The following is a 15,008-nucleotide window of genomic DNA, read 5'->3' as shown; positions in this document are numbered from 1 at the left end:
TGCTCTGACTCAGCAGACTCAAGCTTTACTGGGTTACTCATAAGCTTGTTCCAGGGTTTCAACTCCAGTGTTCTCCCCAGAATTTTTTTTCCAACCGGGTGGCATGAAAAAAGTTGCCGGGTGGCATGAAAAAATAGCCGGGTGGGGCAAGATGAGAGATTACAGGGCCGGTGCTTCTCTGCTTACAGCAGAAGAAGATATGAGCAGATAACAGCCGGGTGCTCACCAAAACTAGCAGGATCACCCAGCTAAAAGAGCCTGGGGATAACACTGAACTCACACTACTTATGCCAGAAGATCAACAGTGCTGCCAAGCAACTGGCATTGTTTACAAGTAAATAAATATGGCAGCCTCCATATCCCTCTCACCCCGGGTTCCCTTTACACTTGAACTATGTATTGGTGACTGGATCCCCACTGATGACCTACATATGTGTAGTCAGATCCACAAGTCTCTGGTTGCCACTTGTGTCCAAACTGATAAATGTTACCTGTCTGCCTACATGTTGTGTGATTTACACCATACAATTGTGTAGCTGGATTTTATAAAGACTGTATACTAGCATATAGGGATAGCCCTGATTAGGAGAACTTATGGAGAGGCATGTGATCAGTTTGATCAGCTGATAGATTTGTAAGGTCCTGATATGCATTGATGACTTCCTGGTTTAACACATGATCAGGACTAGACATGGGAAGTTCGGATCTTTTCAATGATTCAGATGATTTGAATCGGATCATTGAAAAGATCCGGATCTTTGATCCGAATCTCGAATCATTTTTACTAGGGAAGCATTCAGGGGTGAAATGACTAGCAGGACAGGACTTTCCCTGCAGTGGACAGAGAAGGGAAGGGGGTGGATGGACAGAGAAGGGGAGGGGGTGGACGGACAGAGAAGAGGAGGGTGGTGGACAGACAGAGAAGGGAGGAGGTGGACGAAGAGGGGTGAGCAGAGAGCAGAAATGTTTTTTGCACACATTACCCACATGTTGCAATCATATGCTCACAATGAAAGAAAACATTCCCCACCCCAATGTGTCCTGTTTTCACCTCCAACACGCATCATAAATTTAGGGTGAAGTGAAGTGCAGCTGTTTAGAGCAGAGTGCAGGAGGATCATATTGCCCTGCAATCACAGTGCCTGCCCTGTCCTAGCCCAGCACGCTGTCTGCAAAGTTACTGAGCTGTGCTTCTGAGCCAAAACTTTCCCATTTGTTCACTATGCACAACTACGGAACAGACAGCCTATAATGAGCAGCACATTACAGCCAGTACGTGTGCTCTACACATATCTGGCAGTGGCACCGATGTCCCCTCTCTCTCATGTACCTGTCCCTGCAAGGCTGGCTCCCCTCCAACAGAGCGATCCATCTCTGCTCTGCTTCCAGGACCCCGCTGCCCGCTGAGAGGGGGGCGTGCCGCTACTGGCTTCACCCCCTTTTTGATCCGAATCATTATTTTTGGTGATTCGGATGATTCGACTCACAAAAGAGATTCGGATCAAAGATCAAAGATCTGAAAAGTTTCATGATCCGGAAATTAATCAGGACCAGCAAATCAGAACCTTACAAATCTATCAGCTGATCAAACTGATCACATACTTCTCCATGAGTTCTCCTAAACAGGGCCCTCCATACTAGTATACCTCCCAACTTTTTGAGATCAGAAAGAGGGACACATAAGTCAAACCCCTGCCACACCTCTAACCACACCCCTAATCACACACACTATAAAAATGTCACAAGAAAAATATGTTGTTTTATAATTCAAACCACACTGGCCCTTTCTATCCTGGTTCATTTTCCTTCATATTAACATTAGAAAATAGGAAATATATCAATTTAAAGGATGAGAATAAAGTTTGGAGTGAATCAAACACATTTTTCTGTAGAACAATACATCCATTTACACAGATTAGCACAAGAGTCCTGAAAGAGGGACATATAAGGGAGAAAGAAGAACAGAGGGACAGGGTTCCCAAAGAGGGAATGTCCCTCCAAAAGAGGTAGAGTTGGGAGCTATGTCCCAGAAGCCCAGATCAATACAGTGGCTATATGATCGGCAGGGGCACCGTGCACATTGCCCCTACTGACCCTGCTGTATGTGTATGGGGTGACATTTCAGTGTAAGCCACTACTTGCATCAGTCTCAGCACTAATGTGCAGAAATCTCTGTAAGCACTGCTAAATAAGCCATTGCTATGTTTACATATAACAATAAGTATCTGTATATGAGGCATCATAGTTATATATAATATACATGATAACATGATAAGTGTGTGAATTTAATTACCTCCCCTGCTGCCAGTTTCAGCAATGTCTCCTCTCTACTTCCTGCCCGTACCCCCCCCCCCTCACTACCCCCCCCCCCCCCCTCAAACCAAACAGTCCCATCTGTGCGTTCCACTTGGTTTTAGTAAGATCGCCCCCTGTTGGAGAATAGAGAGAATGCATCCTTCATTCATCAAATACCTAAGTGAGGCTGCAGTTCCTTTATTCTCCAGATGACACCAAGTGGAACGCACAGATTAGAGAAGGTGTGGGCAGGAAGTAGAGGGGGGATATTGCTGGAATAGACGGCAGAGGACTGGAGGTAAAGAGAATTACATTGTATGCAATGGAGCTTTCTCCTGGCCAAGCATTTGGGCATGGTTGTAAAGTTCCAGAAGTGTTTTGAAGGAGCTTTGTTTATATATGTAATAGCATGCACAGAGTGGACAGTGTTTGTGCATTGGAAGGGAGGCAGTATGCTGTGGTTTGCAGGTCTAGGGGGTCTGGCTTGTGGGAGCCCTGGTCTGTCAGCAGCAATAGCTGCCTATCTCTTGTCACAGGATTATCTGCACAAAGGGGACTGGACTACTTACAGGGCTGACTTTTTCATAGGGGCAACCTGGGCAATAGCCCAGGGCCCCGAGCCGGCTGCCATTTTCCCCCCAAATCAAACTGTGATCCCTTTGGCCCCTTTAGAGTTTTTGGCAGCGGAGCACCTCGCCTATCTGTCTGGCGTGCTCCTCCATCAGTCCATGTGCTCCCATCCTTATCCCTTGATTGCAGCATCTTCTCTGTGACCTGGTGGCATGTTATTACATCATAGCATGTGGTTGGGTCACCGGGAAGGGGTGCAGGTGCAGAGGATGAAGACGGGAGTACATGGACGGATAGGGGAGCTTGTCGGACAGGTGCTCCATTTCGGAAAACTCTGCAGGGGACCACAATTCAGTGGGGGGGGGGGATCTCTCAGAAACAAAGTGCCCCCCTAATGCTGCGGAGATCAGGTGAGCCTGCAACGCTTGCACAGCACAGGAGGTATGTATTAAATGAAGGGGGGGGGGGGGCGGCAGGTGGGGATAGGCTGCACAGGTTTCCAATAGATAATGTATCAGATGTGATCAGAGAGTAATCTATCTGATTGTTGAATCGTTGAAGTGTTGCTAGCTATATAGTTAGTGTTCATCACATATACACATTTTCTTACTAAAGTACCTGACTGGAGAGGAGGATTCAGGGAGGGCCACGTAACATCATTCTTAAAAGTCAACTGAAGCAATAGGGATAATACATAGTGGGACAATAAACTCAAACTCACCCGTTTGTCCTGAAACAGACATTAATCTTAAACACTGATTCCCCAGGCAGAAAAAACGTTGTGATTGTTTTTGCCCGAAGCCTCACAACTCCTGTGCTGATGTGGCCCACCCAAGCTTGGCAACCGCAACCTTATAGGTGGAAGCAAAGCTGGGGTCGGGCCATGTCAACACAAGTGGGGGTGGCCCAGAGCTCCAGACCTCTAGACAAGGCTTAGGGTTTTTGACAGGGGGAGGTGTTTAGGATTAATGTCGGTTTCACAGTGAACGGGTGAAGTGTTTACATGTTTTATTGCCGATCCTAAAGGCTCCTATTAGGATTACATAGGTACTCTTTAATAAAACACACTGAAAAGTTGAGTAGGATTATGGGTGTGTTACATGACATTAGTCTAACCTTTTTTAATAAAACACAGTTCACAAACAGCGTGATATCTGCAATACACAATCAATGCAAAAAACGCAAATACTAGAGGACAGAGGCACCAGCAGGATAAAAAAATTTCTAAAAACGTTAAAAATGCTTGGGACGGAGGCGCTCTGACAGAGGCGCTTTTTGTGTTACTTACGAGCTACTGTTTGTCTCCTATTTATTGCCTGATGAAGAGGGCTGTGTCTGCAAAACGCGTTGCATCTTTTGGGGAAAATACATTAAATTAATTTGTTTGTTTGAATTGACAGTTATCGTGTCTGCTTCTTGGAGGTAAAGTCCACCACTGCCTCCCAAGCATTTTTAAAGTTTTTAGAGATTTTTTTATCCTGCTGGCGCCTCTGCTCTCTAGTATTTGCACTATATCCACCCCTGGTGGAGGGGTGACCTACCCCTTTCTTTCCAATATACAGAGAGCAACTTCTTAATCCTGAGTAAGGAAAGGTCTAATCTCCTCACCTGCATGTACAGTGGTTGCCTGGAAGGTAACCCTTGTTTGTGAGTAACTCATTCTCACACTTTAACTCTTCAATGTATTTTAATACATACTACATATTGGGCTCTCGGTGTTCTCGTTTTTATTTTAATAAAAAACAAAAAAAATGCTTCTTTATTATAGGGAAAGCCTGCTCTGTCTCCGATATTGTGTACTTTTCATACAAAAAACATTTTTTGGCAGTGATGAGGTGTGGCAGACATCACCCTGTTTGTGGAGTGTTTATTGTGCTTTGGCTCACAGGTCTGCATCACCTACACCAGAACCCTGAGGGTCCTTTCACACTGAGGTGGTGCGGTCAATTTAAATTTATCGCATTCCACCGCAGCCTAATAAAAGTCTATGGGGGAGATCACATTCCCCATGTTGCTGTATTTAAAAACCCCGCCGCCGTTGTCAGCATGCGCAGAAGCGTATTTTAACAATACGCTTCCATGCACTTCACCGATGCCCAACAGGAAGTGAGAATCGCTTCCTGCTTGGCTGGATGCCAGGCGGGGATTACCGCTTACCAACACGGTAATCCACACCACCAATCTGCAGTGTGAAGCCGGCCTTAGAGTCGGGAGGTATGTAAAAAGGGGATTTCCCATCTATTAATAAAACACAGATTGCCTGTAGAAATAGGACATCACTCTTATCTATCTATGGTAATCTGTCTGGAGAGGAGAGATGTATTGTGGGAATTTACATGGTGATTCTTCTTGTTATGTCATTACATAGGATTATGAAATAGTGAAGACGGGTTGTGGTGCGCCATTGTCAATCTCTCCATGGAAGACTGACAGTATTTAGAAGGACGAAAAGACGTCATGATGGAGAATCAGCCGCCACTCTCATCAGCGGGTAGGAGGAAACTTTCAATTCTTGTAGAAAAGATAATAATATGGAGTGTCCATCTAGATTAAGCTTTCTCAACCAGGTTTCACTGGAACCCCAAGGTTCCTTGAGTACTGTGCAGGGGTTTCTTGGCATTTTCTCCCATCATGGGGAAGCATAAGAGAGCACATTATGAGTGGCACTGTAATGGGGGTGGTGAAATAAACAGCCTCACTTACTTTTAAAGACCATGCCTCCTCCAAAATAAATGCAGGGGTTCCTCGAGATCAAAACATTGTTTGCAGGGGTTCCTTGAGAGCCCAAAGTCATTTGCAGGGTTCCTCCAGGGTAGAAAGGTTGAGAAAGGCTGGCCTAGAAGCTCTATAATCTGATAAACATGAACTCTGTAATCAGTCAGTGTGTGTTTCCTACAGAAGGATCCAGTAACAGAACCCTGCCAAAGCGACGCAAAGGTCCTCGTTATTCCCGGAGTTGTACACAGAAGGATCGCACCGTCCCCCATCATCAACAGGTGAGTGGAACGGATGATCTCACCAAATACCAACATGACCCCATGTAGTCATACATAATCAAAAACTTGACTGAAAGAACTATAGTATGCCAAGTTAGAATTATACAGGTATAGAACCGGCAGAAAAAGAACAGAAGATCTATATAAGGGTCACACCATCACATATGTTATCAAAAGAATGCTAAAAATACAAATAAAAATGATTGTGATAACATATAGGGTAGTAGGACTCCTACGTAGAACATGTGTTTATTTTTGTTGTAAACCTGTATGAAACTTATAGTCATAGTCTAATTTGGTGCTCTAATTATAGAGTGAAGATGTGATTAGGATTAAAGTAGACATTAAGGAGGAACCAGAAGACACATATGTGACGGGTGATGAGCCGTTTAAGGAGGAGGAAATACCTTCACAGATCAGCACAGGTCAGTAATGATATACAGGGAGTCCCCGACTCACCCACCCCATTCTATAATGCACAGTATAGCCGCAGCAAAAGCCCCTCACCAGAGTCCAACGCTGTGTTTCTTCACCTCTGCTCACCCTAGTACTCAGCATCTCCAGCATGTTGCTTGATTACACGTGACAGAGGCGGAGAGGCTGGGCACTAGAGCAAGTGTTGAGAAGAGAGAGGGAGGTACAGCGATGGACTCTGGTGGGGAGGTGAGATCCGTACTTCTTCTGCTGTGCCTTACTTGGGGGGGGGGGGGGCGAGCACCTATCTCCTGATAGACTAGGTTGGGGGTAGAGAACAGGATGGGGAGGCCACTCACACCACCGTGGAAGCTATATTGGAGATGGGGGGGGGGGGGGGGGGAACTGGAATGAACATACAGTCCCTATTTTGTTCATTAACCAGGGATTACCTGTACATAAACATAAAAAGGGTCATAGGGTCTCTTTCATCAGCCTCTACTACAATCGCCCCTACCCCCTTCTTAATGTGTGTGTTTCCTACAGATGGAACCAGTAGCAGAGACCCAGAGAAATGTACAAGTTCTCCTTATTCTGAGGATTCCACACAAGATGATAACACTCTTTCACACCATTATAAGGTAGGTGGTAATTAGTCAAAAACTCCAAACCTTTTTCCAACTGTAAAAATGAGTCTTCTGAAGTTTTAGTGCATTGAGTGCTCACACCTTGAATATGTAATTTTCTATCATTCCGTGGGTTTAGGGTGAAGATCTGACTATTCTGAAAGTTGAGATTAAGGAAGAAGATGTAGAGATGTGTGTGATGGGTGAGTGTCAATCAGCAGAGGAGGGTGATATGATGATGACCAATAAAAACAGGATTCTATTTCCATGCAGAGAAATAACCTGAAAGAAACTGAGAGGGTCCTTATTTTACAATCAGCTTTGTGTTTTCTTTATATAGATTTAATTCTATTTGTCTATATGAGGAAATGTGTTGACAGTTTTGTCAACATATTATGAAAAGCATAAAGCCCATCTGCAGGAAGAGATGTAAAAACAGATGAATAGTTTAGTTAACAGAATGCTCAAAGGCTCATTTACCTTTTTGTATGAAAAGAGTAGCAAAAAAAGAAATCTTGTCCGCATGACCGGAAGCTGCTGTGAGGCGTGGCTGTTCTTGATGACTGAATTGCATAATCTCCACTGTTCAGCATAGAAGGGACCAGCACAGTCAGAATCTGTCAGAGAGGAGTGCAGCCTATAGCACAGGCAGTCAGGGGTGCAGACACAGGCAGTGTTTGCACCCCTTACTGAGTAGGTATGTGGAAAAAAACGAATCAAGGAACTTGACTGGAAAACCTGCAGATCTTCCAGGAACAAGAAAAATCACAGGAGAAACCAAGAGCCCTATTAGTGAATGGTACTCACAAACCCAGGATGCAGAACGACAACCACAGTAAAAAGTTTGGGTGTGGTGGATCCAACCACCCTGTATATCCTAGTAAGTTCAGTCGCTGTCCAAAAAAAGGTATAACTAAGATACAAAAGGGAAGGAGGCGCTCCAAAAATATAAAATATCTAAAAACAGTTTAAAAGGTAAGAAAAACTTGCCTCAAGAATGAGGGGGATCTTGCCCAAGGTCTCCTTACTGAATAGGTGCTGGCTTACTGAACAGGAAGAGCCGAGATTCAAACCTTGGTGTCCTGTGTCAGAGCAAAAGGGATACAGAGGCTGCCATATGTATTTCCTTTTAAACAATGCAAATTGTCTGGCTGTCCTGCTGATCCTCTGCCTTTTAGCCATAGACCCTGAACAAACCTGCAGATCAGGTGTTCTAACTGAAGTCTGACTGGATTAGCTGCATGCTTGTTTCAGGTGTGTGATTGAGATACTATTGAAGCCAAAGAGATCAGCAGGATAGCCAGGGCACTGCTATTGCTTAAAAAGGAAAAAATATGGAAGTTTTAGGTTCAATTAAACCAGTACACTATCCAGCCACTGTGTTAGGAGTAGTGGGGATGGGGGGTTAGAGTTAGGAGTAGTTGGAGGGGAGAGGTTAGTGTTAGAAGTAGGTGGGCAAGGTTAGAGTTAGGAGCCGGTGGAGGGTGGTTAGTGTTAGGAGCATGGGGGGCTGTGGTTAGTGTTAGGAGTATGTGGGGGGGGGGGAGGTTTGTGTTAGATGTAGGTGGGCAAGGTTAGTGTAAGGAGCAGGTGGGGGTGGTTAGTGTTAGCAGTAGGTGGGGGATAGTGTTAGGAGTAGGTGAGGGGTGGTTAGTGTATGGAGTAGGTGGGGTGGTTAGTGTTAGGAGTAGGTGGGGGGACAGTGTTAGTAGTAGGTGGGGGGTGGTTAGTGTAAGTAGCAGGTGGGGTGGTTAGTGTTAGGAGTAGGTAGGGGGATAGTGTTAGAAGTAGGTGAGGGGTGGTTAGTGTAAGGAGCAGGTGGGAGTGGTTAGTGTTAGGGGTATGTGAGGGTTGTGGTTAGTGTTAGGAGTACATGGGGGGATAGTTTTAGGGGTAGGTGGGGGTGGTTAGTGTATGGAGTATGTGGAGAGTGTGGTTAGTGTTAGGGATAGGTGTGTGGGGGGGGGGGGGGGGTTGTGTAAGAAATAGGTGAGGGTGGTTAGTAGTAGGGGGAGTAGTTGGTGGTTAGTGTAAGGAGTAGGTGGGGGGTGATTAGTGTAAGAAATAGGTGGGGGAGGTTAGTGTTAGGAGTGTGTGTGTGTGTGTGTGTGTGTGTGTGGGGGGGGGGGGGGTTAGTGTTAGGAGTAGATGGAGGGTGATTAGTGTTAGGAGTAGGTGGGGGTGGTTAGGAGTGTGTGTGTGTGTGTGGGTTACTTTTAGGAGTAGGTGGGGGTGGTTATTGTTATGAGTAGGGGGTGGTTAGTGTTAGAAGTAGGTGGGGGTGGGGTGGTTAGTGTAAGGAATAGGTGGGGAGGCTAGTATTAGGAGTGGGAGGGTGGTTAGTGTTAGTAGTAGGGAAAGTAGTTAGTGGTTATTGTATGGAGTAGATGGGGTGGTTAGTGTAAGAAATAGGTAGGTGAAAGTTAGTGTTAGGAGTGGGGGGTGGTTAGTGCAAGGAGCAGGTGGGAATGGTTAGTGTTAGGAGTGGGGGGGGGGGTAGTGTAAGGAATAGGTGGAGGGAGATTAGTGTTATGAGTAGGGGGGGGCTGGTTAGTGTTAGGAGTAGGGGGGCTGTTTAGTGTTAGGAATAAGAGGGTGGTGGTCAGTGTTAGGAGTAGGAGGGTGGTGGTCAGTGTTAGGAGTAGGTGGGGGAGGGGGTGGTTAGGCATAAAAAGGGGAGGGTTTGTGTGAGAGTTAGGGTACAGAGGGGCACATTACAATATTGGTGTAATTACCAATATTCTACCAAAGTGAATAATAAAATATTGGTAAAATTACTGATATATTACTGTAGAGGATTGTAGAATATCAGTAAAATTATCAATATTTTACTACAGCTGTTTCACACCCATTTTTCATTAGGCCTTTTTTCAGTAGATGCTATCTAAGACCCTCCACCACTTTCAGTTGTGATTACATTTTATACAATTTATTTTTATATATTGGTGTTATCCCCACCTTCATGTCAGAGCTCCATGGAACTTACAGTTACTGTCCCAATTTCCAAAGCACAACTGCTATCCCACTATACATCATGTAAAGGAGAAACAATGGCTGTGATATTAATAGCAATATATTTTCTCCAATAGATGGACAGAATGTTGAGAAGACCTCAAAGGAACATTCAGATTATGACGCAGAAGATAATGATGTCGCACAGTATTCTCCAGGAGGAAACCCCATTGCTGGAAACACACATCACAGACTTTACCATGACGATAGATCCCAAGATTCCTCTAATCCTGAGGAATCTTCTTCCAGTAAATCTCATAGTAATGAACAGGGGGATGAGAAGATATTTCCATGTCCTGAATGTGATAAATTCTATAAAAAGAAAAAACATCTAGTTGTACACCAGAGGGTGCACACCGGGGAGCGCCCGTTTTCATGTTCAGATTGTGGGAAATCTTTCCGTCAGAAAGGGATCCTCCTTATACACAAGAGAAGTCACACAGGTGAGCGTCCTTTTTCATGTACAGATTGTGGCAAATGCTTCACTCAGAAAGGACAGCTTCTTAACCATCAGAGAAGTCACACTGGTGAACGTCCTTTCTTATGTTCAGAGTGTGGGAAATGCTTCACTTCGAAAGGATACCTTCTTGAACACCAGAGAAGCCACACAGGTGAGCACCCTTTCTCATGTTCAGAGTGTGGGAAAGGCTTCAGCCGAAATGTACAGCTTGTTGCGCATAGTCGAAGCCATACAGGAGAGCGACCGTTTTCATGTTCAGTGTGTGGGAAAGGCTTTACTCGGAAAGGTTCCCTTCTTGTACATGAGAGAAGTCACAGTAGTGAAAACTTTTTCTCATGTGCAGAGTGTGGAAAGAGTTTCATAGCAAAAGCAAACTTTCTAAGACACCAGAGAGGTCACACTGGCGAGCGTCCGTTCTCATGCACAGAATGCGGGAAAACGTTTTTAGATAAACATAGTCTTGTTAAACACCAGAGAAGTCACACAGGGGATCGTCCTTTCTCCTGTAAGGAGTGTGGGAAATGCTTCCTTGATAAAGGAAGCCTTGTAAGACATCAGAGAAGTCACACTGGGGAGGGTCCGTATTCATGTGCAGAGTGTGGGAAAGGGTTCATTCGTAAAGGTCACTTCCTTACTCACCAAAAAACTCATCAACCTTCTTAATGTTCTGATTGCAGGGAAGGCGTTTCAGAGAGAGGAAATGTATATCCGACCATACATACCTGTTTCTGCAGGTGACATTTCATAGGATAGATAGTTCTTTTAATAGAAATATTGTACAGGAAGGATGTGTTTATTCTAATGTATTTCTGAAAATGCATACCTGCTTTTGCCAGTGACATTTCAATGGTTAGGTAGTTATTTTAATAGAAATACTGAACTGTAGCGAGGGGAAGTCTCTTGAAGATGACTCTGCCCAGAAGTAGTGGGCGGAGTCAGCTGCTGGTTACTTTAAAGTGGTCTGAAAGCCAGCATTTCTACTTCGCTCGAAAAGATTCCTCACAGCTTAAAAGCTACTATCCCAGATTTTTTTTTTTAGCAGAACATCACTGAAATGGTTAAACAAAAGCACTTTGCCCTGCTATTCAGCTTCAATCCGCATCCAAACTGTAGATAACAGTATCTTTGTTTACATTCCAATGTTGTTACAAAGTGCGTAAACACAGTCTAAAAAGTGAAGGAGCTTGCAGACCACTTTAACTCTTGAGGCCTCCAATGGGGAGATCTTTAAAAACCACTATTGCAAAAAAAAAATTAAAATACAAGAAAAAACATGCAAATAAGAAGTACATTTCCTCCAAACTAAAATTTGCTATAAATGTATCGTCTCTCATGTTGCTGTCACTTAGAGTAGGCAGTAGAAAGCTGACAAATCTGACAGGTTTTGGACTAGCCCATCTCCTCATGGGGGATTCCTAGGCTTTCTTTATTTTGAAGAGCACTTACTGAATGGCAGTTGCTCAGTCAGAGTTCCAAATTAGCATGAAAACAGGTATGGGGGCCGACCTGCATCTTTACAAAAGCACTCCCTGCAAAGAATCCATGCAAAGAGACAAAAATCCCCCATGAAGAGATGGACTAGTCCAAACCTGTCCGTTCTGTTGGATTTCTACTACCTACTGTAAGTGAAAACAACATAGAAGAAAAGTAATTTATGGCTCATTTTACTTTGGAAGAAATGTACTTCTTTTTTTGTAGGTGTTTAAATGTATTTTTTATGTTATCATTTTTTTCACTTTAGTTGTCCTTTAAGCCATAATTCCCACCTCTCTTTCTGTCTGCATGCCACCCTTCATTCATTTTGCTTCCTCCATAGTATAAATGCAAGATAAAGGAAAACTAACCAGAGGATCATGGAAGCTGCCTGTGCTGGCCAGGCACACTGCTGGGTCCTGGAGTACCTGGGGCTACCTTGAGAAAGAGATTTTGGCAGACCATGGTCCTAGTGAAATAAGGCTTATGGATTTATAGTAACTGAGGTGAGCCTACATGGCACTGTAGCACTATACTTGTGTGGCACACATGTCACCACACAGCTGTGTCTGATGCATGAAAATCTACTAAGAAGTGATGCATCGAAGAGTCCTAAAGAAGCTTCATAGCTATGAATGTGTGGGAGAAGCCCTCTTCCTATCAGACTGGCCTCCACCCCTATCACATTCATTGTGCTCCTAAAACCCCAAGACTTCAAAATCACTCTCCCATCTTCTACTCTATCCTATCCCCCCTTTACTAAAGTCACAACGGTCCCATCCCCCCGCCTATTGTATCCTGTATCTCCAGCTCTAATGCTGGGAATACACCCTATGTTAATTTGGCAGATAGATGGTTCGATAGATAATTTCCAACATGTCCAATCTTATTTTCGATCGTTTTTCTGTTCGATTTCTCATAGAAGGGAATGGAAATATATAACAAAAGATAAGAGAATCAAGTGGGAAATTGAGCAGAAAAACAAATAGAAAATCGGTCGAACAGAAAATTGACCGAAAAAACGCATCGTGTGTACCCAGCATTACAATGTCAGCTGGATCGTGCAGCTTTGTTGCTCCTCCTGTCTCATCGTTTTGTATTTGTTATCTGTGTATGTTTGTACTTTTATTTATTGCACAGTGCTGTATAATACGTTGGCACTTTACAGCAAAAACACAATAAAGACTAAACGAAAAAAAAAATGGTTTCCGGATTATTTATTTTTAAAAAGTGTGCTGCACGGAAAAGGATTGAAAGTTGATTGTTTAACACATTGGTTTATTTTACTATATTTGGTGGCTTACTTAGTAATTCTTGCTAATTTGAAAAAATGTCATAAAATTTAGATGAATGTGAGCTACGATATCATCAGATATTCAGTATAAACCACAAAAAATGGGTAAGCACCATCAACCAAACCCCAAGAAGTGAGGGGTAGTAAATGGGTGTGCAGAAGGGAACTGAATACAGTATATACCACAAACAAGACGATATTCCCTACAATAACGGCACCACTCCATGTAAATCAATATAAATTCATCTTTATTCAAAAAAGCAATATGATAATAACACTAAAAACAAAAGCTATGGGGAGGGGGGGGGAGCGGGTAACTGACAACTGTATACCAATAGAATAGATCTATAGATAAAATTAATCACGAAACATATATAAATAGAAATCCACAATGCAATGTGGGTAACATCAAGTTAGTGTCAACAAACCAACATTTGCAAAAGGATGAAGAGATGACTAGTGAAATACAGTTGTCAGTTACCTGCTTTTCCCCCCATGGCTTTTGTTTTTAGTGTTTTTATCATATTGCTTTTTTGAAAAAAGATGAATTTATATTGATTTACATGGAGTGGTGCAGTTATTGTAGGGAACTTCTTGTCTTGTTTGTGGTATCATCAGATATTCAAAGAAATCCTAAAAGTAGAGGAAGAAAACAAGTTTAAGTGGGTTGGAATTGCAAATTGAATTCTCTATTGCTAGAGTAGTTAGTGTAAGATTTTTTTTTTTAATGGGGAAAACAATAAGATACATTTAAAGGACAACTGACCTGAGAGGGATATGGAGGTTTCCATATTTATTTCTCTTTAAAGAGACTCAGAGATGAAAAAAGTGAAAGATTTTTTACTTACCCGGGTCTTCCTCTAGCTCCATAAGCATGGCTGCGTCCCTCACCGTCCTCCCGCGGTCCTCCATTTAGCAGCAGTCAGCCCCGGTAACTGGCTCAGTTGCGTCAGTCTGGGTCTACTGGGCATGCTGCATGTCTTGGTCAGGATCTATGGGGTTGATTGGGGTTGGAGGGTGACATAATTTGACAGGATGCCTATTGGGCCAATCAGAGTGCGGGGATCAAGTCCTTTAATCTGACTGGACCCACGCTAATGATAATGCCGGGAGGATCGGAGCCACGTTAGTTCATAGCATTCACAATGCTACAATTCAGTAGCATAGCGTCCGCTGACTGCCCGGTCCCCCATTACGCACGCTATGATGTTAATACGGTGCGTAGCGTGCAGTGATAGGAATTAAGGCACGCTTGTTTTTACAGCCTTATACAGCAGGCGTAACAGCTGATAGCTCTCGTGGTTACGCAGCGCTACAATTAGTGAATCAACCCCTATGGCTGAAAGTATTAGAGACAGAGAATCAGCAGAACAGCCAGGCAACTGGTATTTCTTAAAAGGAAATAAATATGGCAGACTTCATATCACTCTCATCTCAGGTTCACTTTAAGCGAGCAACTGTGGTTTTCCATGATGCATCACTCCTGAATATGCAAATCCTCTCTTTCTGCCCCTGAAAGCAAGGCTGCACATCCAGAGCCGCTGGTGTATAGTGAGCCTGTAGCTAATAAATCTTACAGAGCCTCAGTAACCAACGTACATACATACAGCCTGTTTCAGACTTAATGGTCCTCATCAGTGCACATTGTGGATTTATATGGCTCTATAGTCCGCTCAATGCCCATCTTCAATAAAGTGTTCCACTTTCTTGGTACATAGTGATAAAATCAATAACAATAACTAACTACAACCAAACATTAGGGGAAACTTTTAATCAGTCCAGCAAATTAACTCTGAGGAATCATAGCCCGTTCCTCCATACTGAACAGCTTCAGCTCTTGGAATATTGGTGGGTTTCCTCGTATGAAC

General features: G+C 43.6%; 2 protein-coding genes across 4 annotated transcripts in view; one reads left to right on the top strand and one right to left on the bottom strand.

Annotated features, from left to right (window-relative positions):
• Positions 1–2,339, bottom strand: part of LOC137534385 (oocyte zinc finger protein XlCOF22-like) — a 40,334-nt gene extending 37,995 nt beyond the window's left edge. For both annotated transcript variants that reach the window (XM_068255870.1, XM_068255872.1), the window contains exon 1: positions 2,294–2,339. The gene's annotated coding sequence lies outside the window, so the exon portion shown is untranslated. The remainder of the gene's footprint in view (positions 1–2,293) is intronic.
• A 202-nt stretch (positions 2,340–2,541) lies between these two features.
• LOC137534395 (gastrula zinc finger protein XlCGF57.1-like) lies at positions 2,542–13,027 on the top strand. 2 transcript variants are annotated; one of them, XM_068255886.1, is made up of 8 exons: positions 2,542–2,593; positions 5,234–5,356; positions 5,764–5,861; positions 6,175–6,286; positions 6,822–6,916; positions 7,041–7,104; positions 9,991–10,524; positions 12,190–13,027. In XM_068255886.1, the coding sequence occupies exons 2-8, from the start codon at positions 5,323–5,325 to the stop codon at positions 12,192–12,194; spliced, it is 942 nt and encodes a 313-aa protein (XP_068111987.1). In that variant the 5' UTR covers positions 2,542–2,593; positions 5,234–5,322; the 3' UTR covers positions 12,195–13,027. The 2 variants fall into 2 exon arrangements, with proteins under 2 accessions (XP_068111987.1, XP_068111986.1); XM_068255885.1 differs by having other exon boundaries at positions 9,991–13,027.
• The last annotated feature ends 1,981 nt before the right edge of the window (positions 13,028–15,008 follow it).

Source organism: Hyperolius riggenbachi, chromosome 10 (genome assembly GCF_040937935.1).
Source record: "Hyperolius riggenbachi isolate aHypRig1 chromosome 10, aHypRig1.pri, whole genome shotgun sequence".
Classification (NCBI taxonomy): domain Eukaryota; kingdom Metazoa; phylum Chordata; class Amphibia; order Anura; family Hyperoliidae; genus Hyperolius; species Hyperolius riggenbachi.
Note: the sequence above shows the minus strand (reverse complement) of the source record. Positions and strands in the feature narration are given on the sequence as shown.